Source organism: Lethenteron reissneri, chromosome 33 (assembly GCF_015708825.2).
Source record: "Lethenteron reissneri isolate LAM-NWPU_2019-01 chromosome 33, ASM1570882v1, whole genome shotgun sequence".
Lineage (NCBI taxonomy): Eukaryota > Metazoa > Chordata > Hyperoartia > Petromyzontiformes > Petromyzontidae > Lethenteron > Lethenteron reissneri.
In genome coordinates, this window is record NC_083811.1 from 15,342,483 (window position 1) to 15,359,359 (window position 16,877).

Below are 16,877 nucleotides of genomic sequence, written 5' to 3' on the forward strand. Positions count from 1 at the left end.
ATCACTAGTGTACACACCACTGGTGTACACAGCACTAGTGTACACACAACACTAGTGTACACACATCACTAGTGTACACACACCACTAGTGTACACACAACACTAGTGTACACACAACACTAGTGTACACACAACACTAGTGTATACACACTAATAGTGTACACACAACACTAGTGTACACATCACTAGTGTACACACATCACTAGTGTATACACATCACTAGTGTACACACATCACTAGTGTACACACAACACTAGTGTACACACATCACTAGTGTACACACAACACTAGTGTACACACAACAATAGTGTACACACATCACTAGTGTACACATCACTAGTGTACACACATCACTAGTGTACACACATCACTAGTGTACACACAACACTAGTGTACACACAACAATAGTGTACACACATCACTAGTGTACACATCACTAGTGTACACACAACACTAATGTACACACATCACTAGTGTACATACACCACTAGTGTACACACACCACTAGTGTACACACAACACTAGTGTACACACACCACTAGTGTACACACATCACTAGTGTAACACATCACTAGTGTACACACACCACTAGTGTACACAACACTAGTGTACACACAACACTAGTGTACACACACCACTAGTGTACACAACACTAGTGTACACACAACACTAGTGTACACACACCACTAGTGTACACAACACTAGTGTACACACACCACTAGTGTACACACAACACTAGTGTACACACATCACTAGTGTACACACACCACTAGTGTACACACAACACTAGTGTACACACAACACTAGTGTACACACATCACTAGTGAACACACACCACTAGTGTACACAACACTAGTGTACACACACCACTAGTGTACACACAACACTAGTGTACACACACAACACTAGTGTACACACAACACTAGTGTACACACATCACTAGTGTACACACACCACTAGTGTACACAACACTAGTGTACACACACCACTAGTGTACACACAACACTAGTGTACACACACAACACTAGTGTACACACACCACTAGTGTACACACATCACTAGTGTACACACAACACTAGTGTACACACACCACTAGTGTACACACATCACTAGTGTACACAACACTAGTGTACACACAACACTAGTGTACACACATCACTAGTGTACACACATCACTAGTGTACACACAACACTCGTGTACACACCACTAGTGTACACACATCACTAGTGTACACACACCACTAGTGTACACACATCACTAGTGTACACACAACACTAGTGTACACAACACTAGTGTACACACACCACTAGTGTACACACAACACTAGTGTACACACACCACTAGTGTACACACACCACTAGTGTACACACACCACTAGTGTACACACACTAGTGTACACACATCACTAGTGTACACACCACTAGTGTACACACACCACTAGTGTACACACACCACTAGTGTACACACATCACTAGTGTACACACCACTAGTGTACACACACCACTAGTGTACACACACCATTAGTGTACACACACTAGTGTACACACATCACTAGTGTACACAACACTAGTGTACACACACCACTAGTGTACACACACCACTAGTGTACACACATCACTAGTGTACACACATCACTAGTGTACACACCACTAGTGTACACACATCACTAGTGTACACACATCACTAGTGTACACACAACACTCGTGTACACACCACTAGTGTACACACATCACTAGTGTACACACACCACTAGTGTACACACAACACTAGTGTACACACAACACTAGTGTACACACATCACTAGTGTACACACACCACTAGTGTACACACATCAATAGTGTACACACACCACTAGTGTACACACATCACTAGTGTACACACATCACTAGTGTACACACACCACTAGTGTACACACACCACTAGTGTATGGTAATCACGAGTCTATACACATATATATCGTGTATTTATACACGATATATATAAAAATCGACGTAACTTTGCAATGATTGGGAAATTGCACCATAGTCATAAACACACACTTACAACAACAACATTTAGAATGATTCTCCTACTGCTACAGCTCCAGCGCATTCTTTATGAACCAGAGGGGTGCTCCACTCAACGACCTACGAATTCATGTACGTGGTTGATTGGGGGGGGGGGGGTGATATCCATTGCATGAAATCAATTTCCGTGTAAGTTCCGGATTTTAAACGTCTGTCACGGCCGTGCCACGGCCGTGTCTGCTCCGCGCGTGGCTGTTGACACAGCCTGACAGAGACACCGTTGACAACGAGACACATTAGGGTCTTCGAGGAATTGTCCCAGGTGAAAGTTGTGTCGTCGTCGTCGTCGATGTAAACCAGAGGCTGGGAAACGCCAACGAGCGATAGGAACAAACGGTTTTGGCCGGGGAAGCCGCGCGGCCGTGCCGACTCTACCGAGAAGACGTCTCTCTCGCTCTGGGCAGGGGGATTCCCTTGCAACGCCACCACCACACGCCCCAAACCTGCTGCTGCTGATGATGCCGCCCTCACTCATTCACTCGCTCACCGCTCGCCAGTCACACCTCCTTGTCACTCTTCTACGACGACTACCGCGGCTACTGGTCCCATTACACCATGATGAGGACGCGGGTCTGCAAGACGGACTGTTTTGTCTCGTCCACACGGTGCTCAATCAACACTGCAGGTTACAACAGCACACACACACTCACTCACACAGCAACTCACTCACTCACACTGCCACTCATTCACTCACACTGCCACTAACTCACACAGTCACTCACTCACTAACTCCCACTGCCACTCACTCACACAGCCACTCATTCACCACACTGCCACTCACTCACACTGCCACTAACTCATACAGCCACTCACTCACTCACACAGCCACTCACTCACACTGCCACTAACTCACACAGCCACTCATTCACTCACACTGCCACTAACTCACACAGCCACTCACTCACTAACTCACACAGCCACTCACTCACTCACACTGCCACTAACTCACACAGTCACACACTCACTAACTCACACAGCCACTCATTCACTCACACTGCCACTAACTCACACAGTCACACACTCACTAACTCACACAGCCACTCATTCACTCACACTGCCACTCACTCACTAACTCACACAGCCACTCATTCACTCACACTGCCACTAACTCACACAGCCACTCACTCACTAACTCACACAGCCACTCATTCACTCACACTGCCACTAACTCACACAGCCACTCACTCACTCACACTGCCACTAACTCACTTACTCACACAGCCACTCATTCACTCACACTGCCACTAACTCACACAGTCACTCACTCACTCACACAGCCACTCACTCACTCACACAGCCACTCACTCACACTGCCACTCACTCACTAACTCATACAGCCACTCACCACACTGCCACTCACTCACACAGCCACTCACTCACTCACACTGCCACTCATTCACTCACACTGCCACTAACTCACACAGTCACTCACTCACTAACTCACACAGCCACTCACTCACTCACACAGCCACACACTCACTCACACTGCCACTAACTCACACAGCCACTCATTCACTCACACTGCCACTAACTCACTAACTCACACAGCCACTCATTCACTCACACTGCCACTAACTCACACAGCCACTCACTCACTAACTCACACAGCCACTCACTCACACAGCCACTCACTCACTAACTCCCACTGCCACTCACTCACACAGCCACTCACTCACTAACTCACACCGCCACTCATTCACTCACACTGCCACTAACTCACACAGTCACTCACTCACTAACTCACACAGCCACTCACTCACACTGCCACTCACTCACCACACTGCCACTCACTCACACTGCCACTCATTCACGAACTCACACAGCCACTCACTCACACTGCCACTCACTCACTCACACAGCCACTCACTCACACTGCCACTCACTCACCACACTGCCACTCACTCACACAGCCACTCACTCACTAACTCCCACAGCCACTAACTCACTCACACAGCCACTCACTCACACTGCCACTCACTCACACTGCTACTCACTCACTCACACTGCCACTCACTCACACTGCCACTCACACAACCACTCACTCACACACACAGCCACTCACTCACCACACTGCCACTCACTCACACAGCCACTCAATCATCACATTGCCACTCACTCACACAGCCACTCACTCACTCACATTACCACTCACTCACTCACACAACCACTCACTCACCACACAGCAGGCCACAACGGCACACAAACTCACACAGCCACTCACTCACCACACAGCCACTCACTCACCACACTGCAGGCCACAACAATACACTCACTCACACAACCACTCACTCACCACACAGCAGGCCACAACAGCACACACACACACACAGCCACTCACTCACCACACTAAAGGCCGCAACAACACTAACACTGCCACTCACTCACCACACTACAGGCCAAAACAACACTCACTCACACAGCCACTCACTCACCACACTACAGGCCGCAACAACAATCACACTGCCATTCACTCACCACACTACAGGCCAAAACAACACTCACTCACACAGCCACTCACTCACCACACTACAGACCGCAACAACACTCACACAGCTACTCACTCACCACACAGCAGGACACAGCACTTCTCTTTCTGCTTATTCCTTCACCCTGCTCACTTTTGCAATTCCCTCCTCCCATCGTCTATTTCTCCAAGCTCTTACAATAACAACAATAACCGTGCTCAATTAAAAAGAACAACCTGTCACACTCTCATCTATGACAACTCTGATGGTGCGGTTTGTAGCTGGACGCTTGACGTGCTGGGCCTTTGGGCTCTGTGCTCAGCAACTGCTTAGGGTCGATGCTCGATACCAATTGGCCACGATCCCTGCAACCGCAGTGCGCCGAGGTCACTGACATTGACGAGCGCGCAGTCAGTTTGCGGCATCGCGAGGGCCCCGTGACCCCACGCAGTGGCACCCTCCACGAGCACTGCCAGAACGGACGGAGGAGCTCCCGCCGAGGGTTCATAGTCGAGAGTCGGGGTTCGCCTCCTCCGTTGGTTGCTCATCTCCCGTTTACAGTCCCTGAGCCAGTGGTGGGAATTCCACGTTCTGATGGTGCAGACGAGTCTATCCAAAGAACAATCGCCGTTGACTTCCCCACAACGTGGTGCTCAGAGGGCTGGTCTAATGATTTGTTTATATGAGCTTTGTCGCTGTTTGTTAGAAACGACCTGGCCGCAAATGATAGCTCAACGAAGTGGCTTATTGCGTGAAAATGTTATCGCAGCCAAATAGTCTTTGAACGTGCGATGTTGATTTAAATGTCGAGGGAAAAACCGGAGGACCTGGAAATATATCCACGCGACCACTGCGAGAGAGACACGCAAACTCGAACCCACAACCACCTTGCATAAGGGCATCACGAGGGCCTCTCTAAGTATATTGGCAACGGCTCACCCGTGGTCACTTTCTCACATTGTCAGATAGTCGCTGATGTCATTGGACACTCCGAGTCCAAGTTTATCTCTTCATGGAAATGCTCTTAAAGACATGCATACACATTAAAAAAACACCTACTTTCATGTACAGGACATTACAAGTCTGTCCCTGTGGGGAAATAGCCTAGAAACATTCGGCATTTAACTTCGTAGGCATTGGTCAAACTTGACTATTCTGATCAGACACTGAACGTCAAAACCAGTCCATACTTTTCTTGTACTGAACCAACGTTGATGAAATTATGTGGTCCCAGAAGGCCGCGTGGCTGATGGGAGGGGGGCAGGGGGGCGCGTTGTCTATTTATTCTGTCTGTGATACTTCAGCAGTCACCCGATGTGTGAGCCTTGCTCTCTGCACTCTTTTCAGCGTTTCCCTCGTTTAGACCGTGCACTCACGAAAGCCGGCACTGTACACGAGGGGGAGGGGTGGCCAGCTCCACCACGGCCACCTTTGTCTTCCCAGTGGCAATGCTTAGCAGCATCAGGTATTCATTTGAGGCTGAGTCCAAACCTAGCGGAGGCCTATGACCGATTTAGATAATCGTCACCGGTGTTGGTAGCCGTGAGTGTAAATTGAACTCCGGGTAAATGCTACCAAATAAAAAATAAAATTGTGATTGTTATTGTTGTGAGTTAAGTTCACCACTGACTTTTTCCAAGAAAAAAGGTTTTCAAGAGAGAGGTTCCCAAAGTGGGCTCCGTAGACTGAGGAAGGATCGATGTGGCCAGCAGAGAGACATCCACTCGGGTTGCCACCTGTCCAGGCTTGACCCAGATAGTCCGGAAATTGGCATCCGTGTTCGCATAGCAGGAGTTGATTTGTGCGGAGATCCGGTACCAGTAGTGTGTTGAACGTTATTGCAGATGACTGCACAGTTTTGACAATGGACCCAGGCTGACTGAGGAATACGTTGCGGGTCTGGATCACAGTGGGAAAGGTGGTGACCCCGTCTGCCGCCCAAGGAACTTGCGGCAAGCAAAACAAACACGCCGGAGGGAGGTTTCTCCCACGTTGATGCATAGTGTGGGGTCGTCAGGCAGTGTGGGCCAACATCGGTGGAGGCCTGCACGCTCTACTCTGTGGGAGCTATACTCGGACGTGATTCAGCGGAGGCTTGGGGTTAAAGGGGAGCGGTAATGTAGGAGCGGTTAGCGCTACGCTGCAACTACGAACCCGGCGACACGGGTTCGATTCCCGCTCATGGCCAACACCAGTGGCGATTATCTGAACCGGTCCTGGGCCTCCCCTAGGTCGACTCAGCCTCAAATGAGTACCTGGTGTAGTGTGTAAAAACATTGCCACTAGGGAGACAAAGGCAGCCGAGCGTGGTGCTGGTCACCCACCCCCTCTTGTGCCATGCCGGCCTTCATGGGAGCTCTTTAACAGCACTTGCCCCAAGGCTACACGCTGGATCTTTGTCGTTTGTTTTGGGGTTAAAGTTCAAAACCAGCGAGTGAGTCCGGAGAGCGACCCCTGCACACGAGTGTGTCACGTTTGTGTGACACGCGCGAACTCCTGTACGTGCTTACATTACACATAAATTTCGTACACTCCAGATGGGGGTTAAAGTTCATGGGCAGCGAGTGGGTCTGGTGAGCGACCCCTGCACACGAGTGTGTCACGTTTGTGTGACTCGTGTGAGCTCCTTTTAGTACTTACATTACACAGAAATACCGCACGCTCCCAGATGGCCGTGTGGCTCATGGGACGTGTTTAAAATACTTTCTCTTTTTGAGGTACATATGAAAAAGAGGCAGATTGTCTGCTTATTTATTTTCTTACTTATATTCTGCACAGTGATGCTAGTGATTATATTATTCATGGTTATGCATTGTTGAGTTTTGCATAAAACTACGACCAATGTTTAGCAGAAAAAGGGTTCTTGCACATCAACATCTGGCAGTTCAACAGCATTGGTTCAAGCAAGGTTGCCTCCGCTGGTGAGGCACCATAAGTCAAACCGTTCCAGAGCGTTACTTGTATTGAACCAACGCTGCTGAAATAATCCACTTCCAGGGGGCCTCGTGCATGAGGGGGATGTTTAAAATACGTCAACGTTTGATGTAGGGCAAACATGTGAAGGTGGGCACATGCCCACATCAACGAGATTGTGTTCGAGCTCAACTCGGTAAAAACCTCCGCTCGACGCGGAGTTTAGGGATGAACTCTTTGAGCCACAGCCTCACCACTTCATTTCACCCCGCGTCAACCGCCAGTGCAAGCGGGGGGGGGGGGGGGGGGCGCACGGACCTCCGTGCTCATTGTGCAACAACGGCGGCCTCATCTGTTTAAAACGATTTCGCACACGTTGCCCTCCAGCCAGGGTCTCCACCTTGTCCACCGTCTGCCGCACCCACGCAGAGCCAAGTCGAGGTCTATTATCACTGTGCGGTGAACTCCACTGAAGTTCAACGGAATACCGATGCTAGGCATTGGGACAAATCAGTTCCTGCCACTCGAACACAGACGCCAATTGCTGGATTGTACCGGGTCAACCCCAAACAGGTGGCAGCCCGAGTGAGTGGGCTAGTAACTGAGCGACTCGGCAAATGCATGAGTACATGAGTGAATGAGTGGGTGTGCAAGAAGTGAGTGGGTGGGCGTGTGAGTGAATGAGTTGGTGATAGTGATAGGGCTGCCCAGCGTTTCCACAGAGCATACCCGAACGTAGTCCTCAGCCGAGGTTTTCGACTGGTGGCAGCCCTGTTAAAAGCAAAGCACATATTCACAGTGTTCACTACGAAGCGCGTCCTACAAGGTGATACTTGCTTTATCAACCTCGGAGGGATGATGTGCTGTCAAATTTTCCGAGCTTGATGCGACTCCATAGTTTTCTGGGCATGAGTGTTTTGCGCCGTGGCCACTAGGTTGGCTAAATAACAGCGGTCGTCCCATCGAAACTAGAAGAAGATAAAAACAAGCCCCTAACAAAGGAATGTGGAATTGCCACTGCCGATTCGGGGACCGCCATTGCAGACAGAAGCTGCCCTAGTTGCTTCATGTGGTGCTCGCGCTCGACCCGTGACAAGAAGCGGAAAATCGAAGTGCCGCCTTGGCCCCATGCCTGTGAACCTCGGCGCTGCTGAAGAGCCGGTGATTGGCGGTGACTACCGGCGTCCTGGGAGCTTCCCGTGGGGGCGGGGGGGGGGCTGCGTCGTCGTGATTACTCGCAGGCAGCTCGCCCCCCCCCCCCCCCCCCGGAACATTTGAGCTCTTGCTTCTCTCTCGTGTTAAGGGATTGCCTGACCTTTTGCAATTTGCATGGATTTCAACATCTGCTCGCTTGAAAACCACACCCCTATCAGTTTCTTCGTGCAGCGCGTAGGCTGTGGCTCTATTGGCCAAAGGCGGTTTTATTCTCTTGATAGTGGGTTGTTGCCCCCCCCCCCCGTTTGTGTTGGAGTAGTTGTCTGTGCCGAACGGGAAGGTGTGGGTGCACGCTGTCCCGTCCCACCAGTTCTCTCTCTCTGGTGCGTTACTCTCCCCTGCTCGTAGGCACTGAAGCACGATAAATTGTCGACGAAGCGTAGCAGAGAGACATCGGCGTGCACGATGTTTGTGGGACTGTTTTCGATTGATTGCAACGCGCTTGATGTTGGCGCCCATTGTTATTTGCTTCATTGTTGAACTTTGTTATTTTTACATTATCGCTTTTGTCGTTTCGGGTGACCCGCTCTTGTAAATGAGACTCTATCCTGGTCTCTTGAGTTCCCTCACCTGTCGGTTACACAAAATAAACTCGGCTCCGTGTCCAGGTGTAGACATGGCACGTAAGCGCGCAACCGCCAGTCAAATCCCGATGTCGAAAACGAGAACACTGAGGAGGCAGCTTGAGTGACCACGCTCCGTCTGCCTCTCAGCAATCTCGTCCGACGGTCATTCATTCTTACATTCATTCATGCTTTCATTCATTAATTCTTACCACAAACGTCAAAGGAGTCTCTCATCCACCGCCACTACGTACGATTCAGCGGGCGCACGGCACCCATTTGACACAAGGCCGTGAAACGTGTCAGCCCAGCATTGTGTGGATGCCCCCTGTAGCCACTTATCATCACGGGCTACCCATTGAATATTTTAAAGCGTCGAGGGCCATGTTGTTCATTGTCATGCCCTGCTCAATAGAAATTCCTCCGATATTAGGCGCAAGCGTGGTCGGCCTCCTCCAGCAGAACCAACAAAAGGGGAGCGGCGCCGCAGTTTGGGCGGTTGTAACGGACGGGAAATTAGCACGAGCTTCTCACCCCGTTGTCGCATGCTGCCAGTCTCCGCTTTGTAAACGTTGCTGTGCGGGACGCAGCGGCGGGGAGTCCATCATGGCTGCGTCACCGAGGTGTAAACCTTTCTCTCTCCGTGGCTCCCCCCCACACCCACCCACTGCCCAGCCCCTGTCCACTTTGACTGTTAAGTGTCTGCTAGTGACCGTGTTGCGGAACTGTCAGGGTGTAATCTATGCTGAGCCTCACCGCTCACGAATGGCGAACGCACCTCGTGTTGCCAGCACTGCGGGGACAATGTGAGGACTGTTAGCTGGACAGGGAGGCTGCAGTGCGGATGGGTGCACTGGCTAAAGCGCTCGGATGGAGTTGTTCCGAGGAGCTTGCGCCCCGGCGATGTCTCATTAAGAAAGGATAAAAAAGGATGTAATGTGAGACTATTGCAGCATTTCAATGTCACCATTCAAATTGAGTGTCACTTGAATTTACAGAAAATATCCCGATTAAAATTATTAAATGGAAATACCACAATCACTGGTACCACAAACTCAACAAGAGATCCCTCGGCAGTGCTTCGGCAAAGCGCTGAATGTGAGGACTCTGCCGACGGACCCAAAACGAAGTGGAGAAGCATTTGTAGAAAATGTCAGCGGGCCGCGGCCGCATTTAAATTCGCGCGTCCGCCGCTCTTGAGACGGGAGACGGACGTGCGTATCACGGCGCGCTCACGGTCGCCACATTCTCCACCGTGGACCCAACCCGAGACGGATTCCCCAGTCAGCCCGGGGGTCTATTATCAAAACCGCACGCGGTGAACCGCAATAACATAAAAAACGCCGATACGAGTTCTCGGCACAAATTAAATTCCCTCCGCCCAAACACCGATGCCGATTCCCAGGCTGCGCCGGGGTGAAACCCGGCACCGTTCGCAGGCGGCTGTTCCACGTGCGGCTGTGGACGCCGCCAGGTGCCCGAGAGGTGGCGGCGGAGCGTGGCTGCGGATCGTCCCGCCAGGTGCCCGCAGGGCGGCAGCGGTGGTGTCGTCGTCGTCGTCGTGGGGATTGTTCCACCGGGGGGCTTAGTACAGTGCCATGTCCCGCCGGAGTGCGACGATGTCCCTCTTTATCTTGTCGGGATAACGGGGATTAGCGGCCGTGTGAGCTGTTAAACACAGACAAACCTCTTAATCTCCACAATTACTGTGGAGTGTGGCTAATGCCGTAATCACGCTGCCATCGGAGTGGCGCGGTGTGCTCGGTGTGCCGCATGGCTGGGTATGACTACCTGCCGCACAGCGCCGCCTCGCTCCGCTTCTGTCCCGCTGCGATGCTCGCTGAGCCGAGGAACGGCGATTGTTTTTTTTTGTGTTTGTTCGTTTGTTTAAATGCGATTGCTGGGGCACAGGTCCAAAGGCGGCCCGAAAGGCCAAGTGGCCAGCAACGTCCAGCACCGTTAAATAGTTGTACTGCGTACGAGTTCACGCGTTTATGGAATCGGGCAAATGTTGCCGTCGCAAGAGCCCCGGGAAGGATGGGATGGTAGGGAATTCCAAATTGGGGATGGGGTAGTGCTGTGGAGGCAGCAGAAAGGGAAGCATTGTGACCTGCAGCGAGGTGGTTGAACACAGCGTTGGATAAGACGAGACAGGTCGGTCTCAGATGAATAAATGTCGCTTGGTCACTCGTGTTTAACGGTTTGAGTTTGGAGAGGTAGTTTGTGTCCTAAATTAAATCAGGCTCAAAGGTTTATAAAGAGAAGTGAGGCATGTGATTCCTTTAGCCTCAATGCCACAGTTTGTAATAAAACAGCTTGCCAAGTACGCAGCAACTGGATGGTCTCGCATCGGATAATTCGACACCTCGACACTTACAAAACGTAGCAAAACAACACTTTGCACTCGAGCCTTTGTAAGTCTCGTCGCGGAGGCACCCTTACGAGGTTTAAAGTACGCGACGAAATAAATAAATAAAAATAAACGGTGGGCACAGGTCTCCTTCGCTGGAGGGCAGATCCACGGGACTCTTCCAGGCTGGTGCACCTCTAGAAAGTGCTGATGCAGCAACCGAGCTCGAAACTTGTTCTAAAGATAGCGTGGGGCGACGGGAGAGCGCAGCGCCATGTAGCCGAGCCTCCCCATTTGTACGGGCCGATAGCAACCCTGCCAGCGAAGTCACGTCGGCGACACAATATTAACACCGCCACAGCCGTTAAAGAGTTGACTTTTATAACAGCAGATTTTTTTTTTATGTGAGGTAAGGCCGCACTTCACCGCATCCTCGGCGCTTTATCGGGCGACGGAGGCCACCACCGCACGCTGCTGGCGAGCGGTGTAACATAGCAGCAAGAGAATGGGGAGTTGTGTGGCACGACGGAGGCATGGGGGCTCGGAGCAGGGCCGGGCAGGGAACAAACCGCTCCTAAGTCCAGCCAGACTGCTCACTTCCTGTCTATAGGCTGGGTGTTAAGGTATTTCATTTCGGGCCGACAAGTGCCGGATTGTGCGCGGGCTGACGGGAACAACAGCCAGATTATATCACACAACAGAGCGGCACTCTGTGTCGCGCCGCTCTTGTGTTATTACATACTCGGATGATAATGAGCACAGGCGGGACTGGGCTTGGGTGTCGGGCCAAAATCAACACGGACTCTGACAGCGGACATTCAGAGCCCTCTGTTAGCACAAGAAAAAATAATGTTTCGCTGAAAAAAGAGCTGCTTGTTGACTTGGCTGATCTTAAATTTGAGCACTGTTCAGTCCAGAGATTATAAATTTGTCATAAAGCATTGCACTGAGCTTTGGAAAAGTGCAAGAAAAAGTTTTATAAGGCTGAGTCTTGTTCTTCAAATGCACAATACACAAGGGCCTGTTTGTCTGCGCTAATAAAAAATGTAATAAAATAATGTTTTTTTGCTATTTACCTTAGCAGAAGCACAGTCTCGCGGAGCGTTAATTTCTATTGACCACTTCTTGTGTTTCAGTCCCCGCAACACCCACAGCTTCGCACGAGAAAATGCAAAATTATTGCCCGCGCGCTCCTCTGCGAGTCCGCGGCTCTTTGCTGTCTTGTGTCCATTCACGCTTGTTCCGCACAAGGGCGGCCCGCACAGAGTGGAAGCTGTGCGCGCCCGATTGTGCAAGGGCTACGTCCCAGCCCCGTGTTTGCGCACGAGGCAATGGGCAAACATTTTCACGCGATACAGCGTGGCGCTAACAGGCGCGGGCGGTCCGTGCCACAAACCCCCTTCAGTGCCGAGATTGTTTTTCACGGCGAGCGGTCAATTGAATACTTTAATAGTTGCGGGGCGCGTGAAGCATGCGCACTATTTCCACAGTGAGCCATTCTTTGGGCCCTATTTTGTGGGACATCGGATGAGGTGTAGGTGCGAGTGTGACTTAATAGGCGTAATTCATCTCGCTGCGGGCACGCTAGCAATAACAATAAGCAATGCGGCGGCGCCCGTTGGCTTTTCGCGTCCATCTCGGCGCACGTCTTGACGCGTGACCACGTCGCCCGGTTGTCACGATGCAGTGGGACACGTTGGCACCTCGTGTGAACGTGCTGGAGGCATTCTCGTTCGAACTTAATGTGGAGCCAAGAGACCGAGAGGCCGGTCTGATGGTCGCTGCGCGTGAGCGCCGAGCGGGAACGGCTCTGGGCAGCGCCGCGATTGTGACCGTCACGAGTCCCCGGCAGGTGAGGGTGGAAGCCGCTCCGCCGTCCAGCCGGGCACGACGCCCGAATGGGGACGCCCGGCCGTGGCGTTCGCGTCTCTCGGTGTTCGGACAAAAGGGTTGAACGTTCATCGTTCATCGTTAATCGTGGAAATCCCCGAAATGTTGTAGTGACCCTTAATTTATTTGTTCAAATTTGCAATTTCCAATTTTATTCTGGTGAAAGCCAAAGCACTGGTGAACAGTGAAAAATCACATTGTCTTTTTGGTGAATATTTCTGAGAGCGTGACGGTTTGTAAATGCCGTACTATTGGTAAATGTCCTAAAATTTGCCATCAGATTGTCGTGTTGTGAGTTTCTCCTATGATGATTTGTTACCAAATTGTTATTACATGTACAGTATTTGATAATAATAATAATATTGCAATCGTAGCAAAGTATACTGCCTTTTAGTTAATTTTATCCTTGTGTATTTTTATATGGCTTATTTTGAACACAGCCTTCAGAGCTCATTGGAAATGAAAATAATAGGCACGCATTGTCCGGGTTTATAAAACCAAGCATTATGTTCTATCCCCCCCCCCCCCATTACAAAATTAAAATGTACTGAATGTTAAATAAACGTAGCATATAGAGAACCCCGCTTGCATAATGCGTGCCTGCGCTGATGTGTCGATGTGTTTCGCGTAGCCAGAAACAACCGAGGCCTTTAGTGCGTGGCGATTCCACCGTTTCCCATTCAACACAGCTCAGGTCACACCTATAGCAGATGCCGTCTAATTGCGCAAATTTAGCCGTAACTTTTAATTTATTTCAGAACCAAGTGGAGTAACGTATTAAATGAATATCATTCAGGTAGTTTGCATAATTCACTGCTACCCGTTGATTTCCATCGATGCGTGTTATGCGTACTTTCATAACCAAGACTATTCGTAATTTGTTCTCTTTTGGGTGAGTTCGTTGAGGTATAGATGTCGATTTTTCTTTGTTACAATAACCCTCCACCACCCGACAGAGCCAATCAACTCAAGGTGTCACGTCGTGGGCAGCTGTGAGAACCAATTTTGGTTTATCAGCAAATCGCAGGAATGTTGAAAAGCAAGCTTTTTTTTTTTTACAATTTTTAGTTACACTGTTTAATATTAGTAATTCAAGTTCGGAAACTTACAAAACAAGTAAATATTTTTTTTATTTAAGGATTAATAAAAATCTGTATCATTGTAACTATAACCAAAATTACTCAGGCCACGAGCTAATTGTTAGCATCTGCGACGTGAAATATCTCACAACTTAAGAAACATTATTTTGTGTTCAACACTTATATCTTATGGAATTAATTTACAAATTCTTCTAAAAAAGATAGATTTTAAACTCCTATCTTTGTCCAAAATCGTCGCACAGATGTGTGAGCACGAGTGTTTATAAATTAGTTTGGTAAGGCCCTATTAACACCGTCTCTCGCATCACACCCCGTCAATTACCATCGTCATTCTCCGTGTTTCGAGTCATATGTACGCTTACTGGCAATGCTATTTGCTTATTTTCACTTGTGAAGATGTTTCACTGTCGTTGCTTTATCACAAAAACCCTTAAACGATTGTGAGAGCGCATTACTCGTCTTCTAGGTTAAGGTAGGGCTTGCTGTAAACACGGGTTTGTTTAATGCACCGTTGGTGACATCCGTTCCTCGTACACGTGTGACTTTAGCGCATTACTGCAGCGATATTTCACGTGAAGTTGCATTCGCTGTTTGTTTTCCAAGAGGGCTCTTAGTGGCGTGCGCGCTGCCTTGTCTCGGGCCTGCACCTCTCTCGTCTCCGCTCCACGTAGCGATGGCATGAATATTTGTAGCCTATTTTTGTGTTTTATACAGGGCGCTTCAGAAATATGTTAACACTTCCGAGAATTTCCAACATTACCACAAGATGTGCCTCCGGGCGCTGGAGACCACCTAGAGAAGATTCCAGGCACGCGTTGACAATGATGGCGAACAAGTGGAGACTCTGACTTTTTGAGCTATTAACATGCATTTGTTATCACGTTAGAGGGTATTATCCGTTCTTTTCCCATTAAAAACGATAGTCCCATGTGAGTGTTAACATCGTTTTTTTTGAACACCCTGTATATAGGTTCAAAAGGCGACAACACATTTAATAAACTTACTTAATACATCCTCGATAATTATCGACAACATATGAAGTAACTCGCTAAATCATTAAACGTAGCAGTAAATACCACACGCGACGGCACAGCGCTGCTGGAGATTCTGTGCCCAATTTAACGCGAGTTTATGGGGAGCGGTGGTGCGGTGGTTAGCGCACTGTGATACGAACCCGGCCACCAGAGTTCGATTTCCCAATATTTGAACCGTTCGTGGGCATCTCTTAGGTCGACTCAGACACAAATGAGTACTGTGCCAGGCGATACTTGGTGCGGTGAGTTAAATCTATCGGTGCGGGAGAGACAAAGGCGGTCGGGCGTGGTTACTGTGCTGCCCTTGATAGGCGCTCGCTAACAGCACCTGCCCCAACAGTCTGTTTAATGGCTTGTACGGGGGATGTTGTAACTTTATTGTTTACAGTACCAGCACTCGGGTTTTTGCAACAGATCTATTCTTCGCCGTTAGTACTCGATGTATGTTGAACTTCTTTCGCACCGTACGTAGCCAATCGTGCTTCATCGCTCGCGGTAACCGCAATGGGAAAGGGAAATAAAAATACAGAAAGGAAACCGGTTACCGGTTTTCCACACAGACAAAGAAGCCCGTTCTACCTTCTATACTGCCCTGGGGTGCGTGTGTACTCATTAGAGACTCAGCCTCAAATGAGTACTTGGTGCGGTGTGCAGTAAACATCGCCACTGGGAGACAAAGGCGGCCGGGGGTAGTGTTGGCCACCCACCCCCTCGTGTGCCGTGCCGGCTTTCATAGGTGCTGCTACTCGCTAACAGCACTTGCCCCAACATTCTGTTAAGGCTACACGGGGGAGCTTTGTCTTTGATGGTGGGGCCCAGACTGTCGGGGCAAGCGCTGTTAGCGAGTAGCAACCTCTGTAGGCCGGCACGGTATACGAGGGGGCGGGTGGCCAGCACCACGCCCGACTGCCTTTGTCTCCCCCAGTGGCGATGTTCACACACCACACCACGTACTCATTTGAGGCTATGGGAGGCCCGGGACCGGTTCAGATAATCATCACCGGCGTTGGCCGTGAGCGGGAATCGAACTCGGGTACGCAGGGTTCGGAGTACAGCACGCAGCGTAGCGCTAACCGCTGCGCCACCGCTCCCCACGAGGTCACACGGGGAATCTTTGTCCCTTTGGCGGTGAGGCCGACTGCCCTTGGAGCTCGCCACAGGCGAGGTTCCGTCTGCACAGTGGGGCAGCTCTCTCCAAGCCCGCCCAAGGGCAGCGCGCCTGGGTGATTAAATGTCACACGAAGTCGCCGGATCGGCGGGTTGCGTGTGGTGCGGTAAAG

The 16,877-nt window shown here is 50.1% G+C and overlaps 1 protein-coding gene across 5 annotated transcripts in view; it reads left to right on the forward strand.

Annotated features, from left to right (window-relative positions):
- The window catches only part of LOC133350384 (transcription factor Sox-5-like), a 278,499-nt gene that overhangs the window by 9,692 nt on the left and 251,930 nt on the right, over nucleotides 1-16,877 (forward strand). Inside the window, exon 1 of one of the 5 annotated variants that reach the window (XM_061564712.1) lies at nucleotides 13,076-13,425. The exons of 2 other annotated variants lie outside the window; for them this stretch is intronic. In XM_061564712.1, coding sequence (XP_061420696.1) covers nucleotides 13,255-13,425 — 171 coding nt within the window. In that variant the 5' untranslated portion in view covers nucleotides 13,076-13,254. Of the gene's footprint in view, nucleotides 1-13,075; nucleotides 13,426-16,877 lie in introns of those variants that run through there. 2 more of the 5 variants (XM_061564710.1, XM_061564711.1) reach the window with 2 other exon arrangements.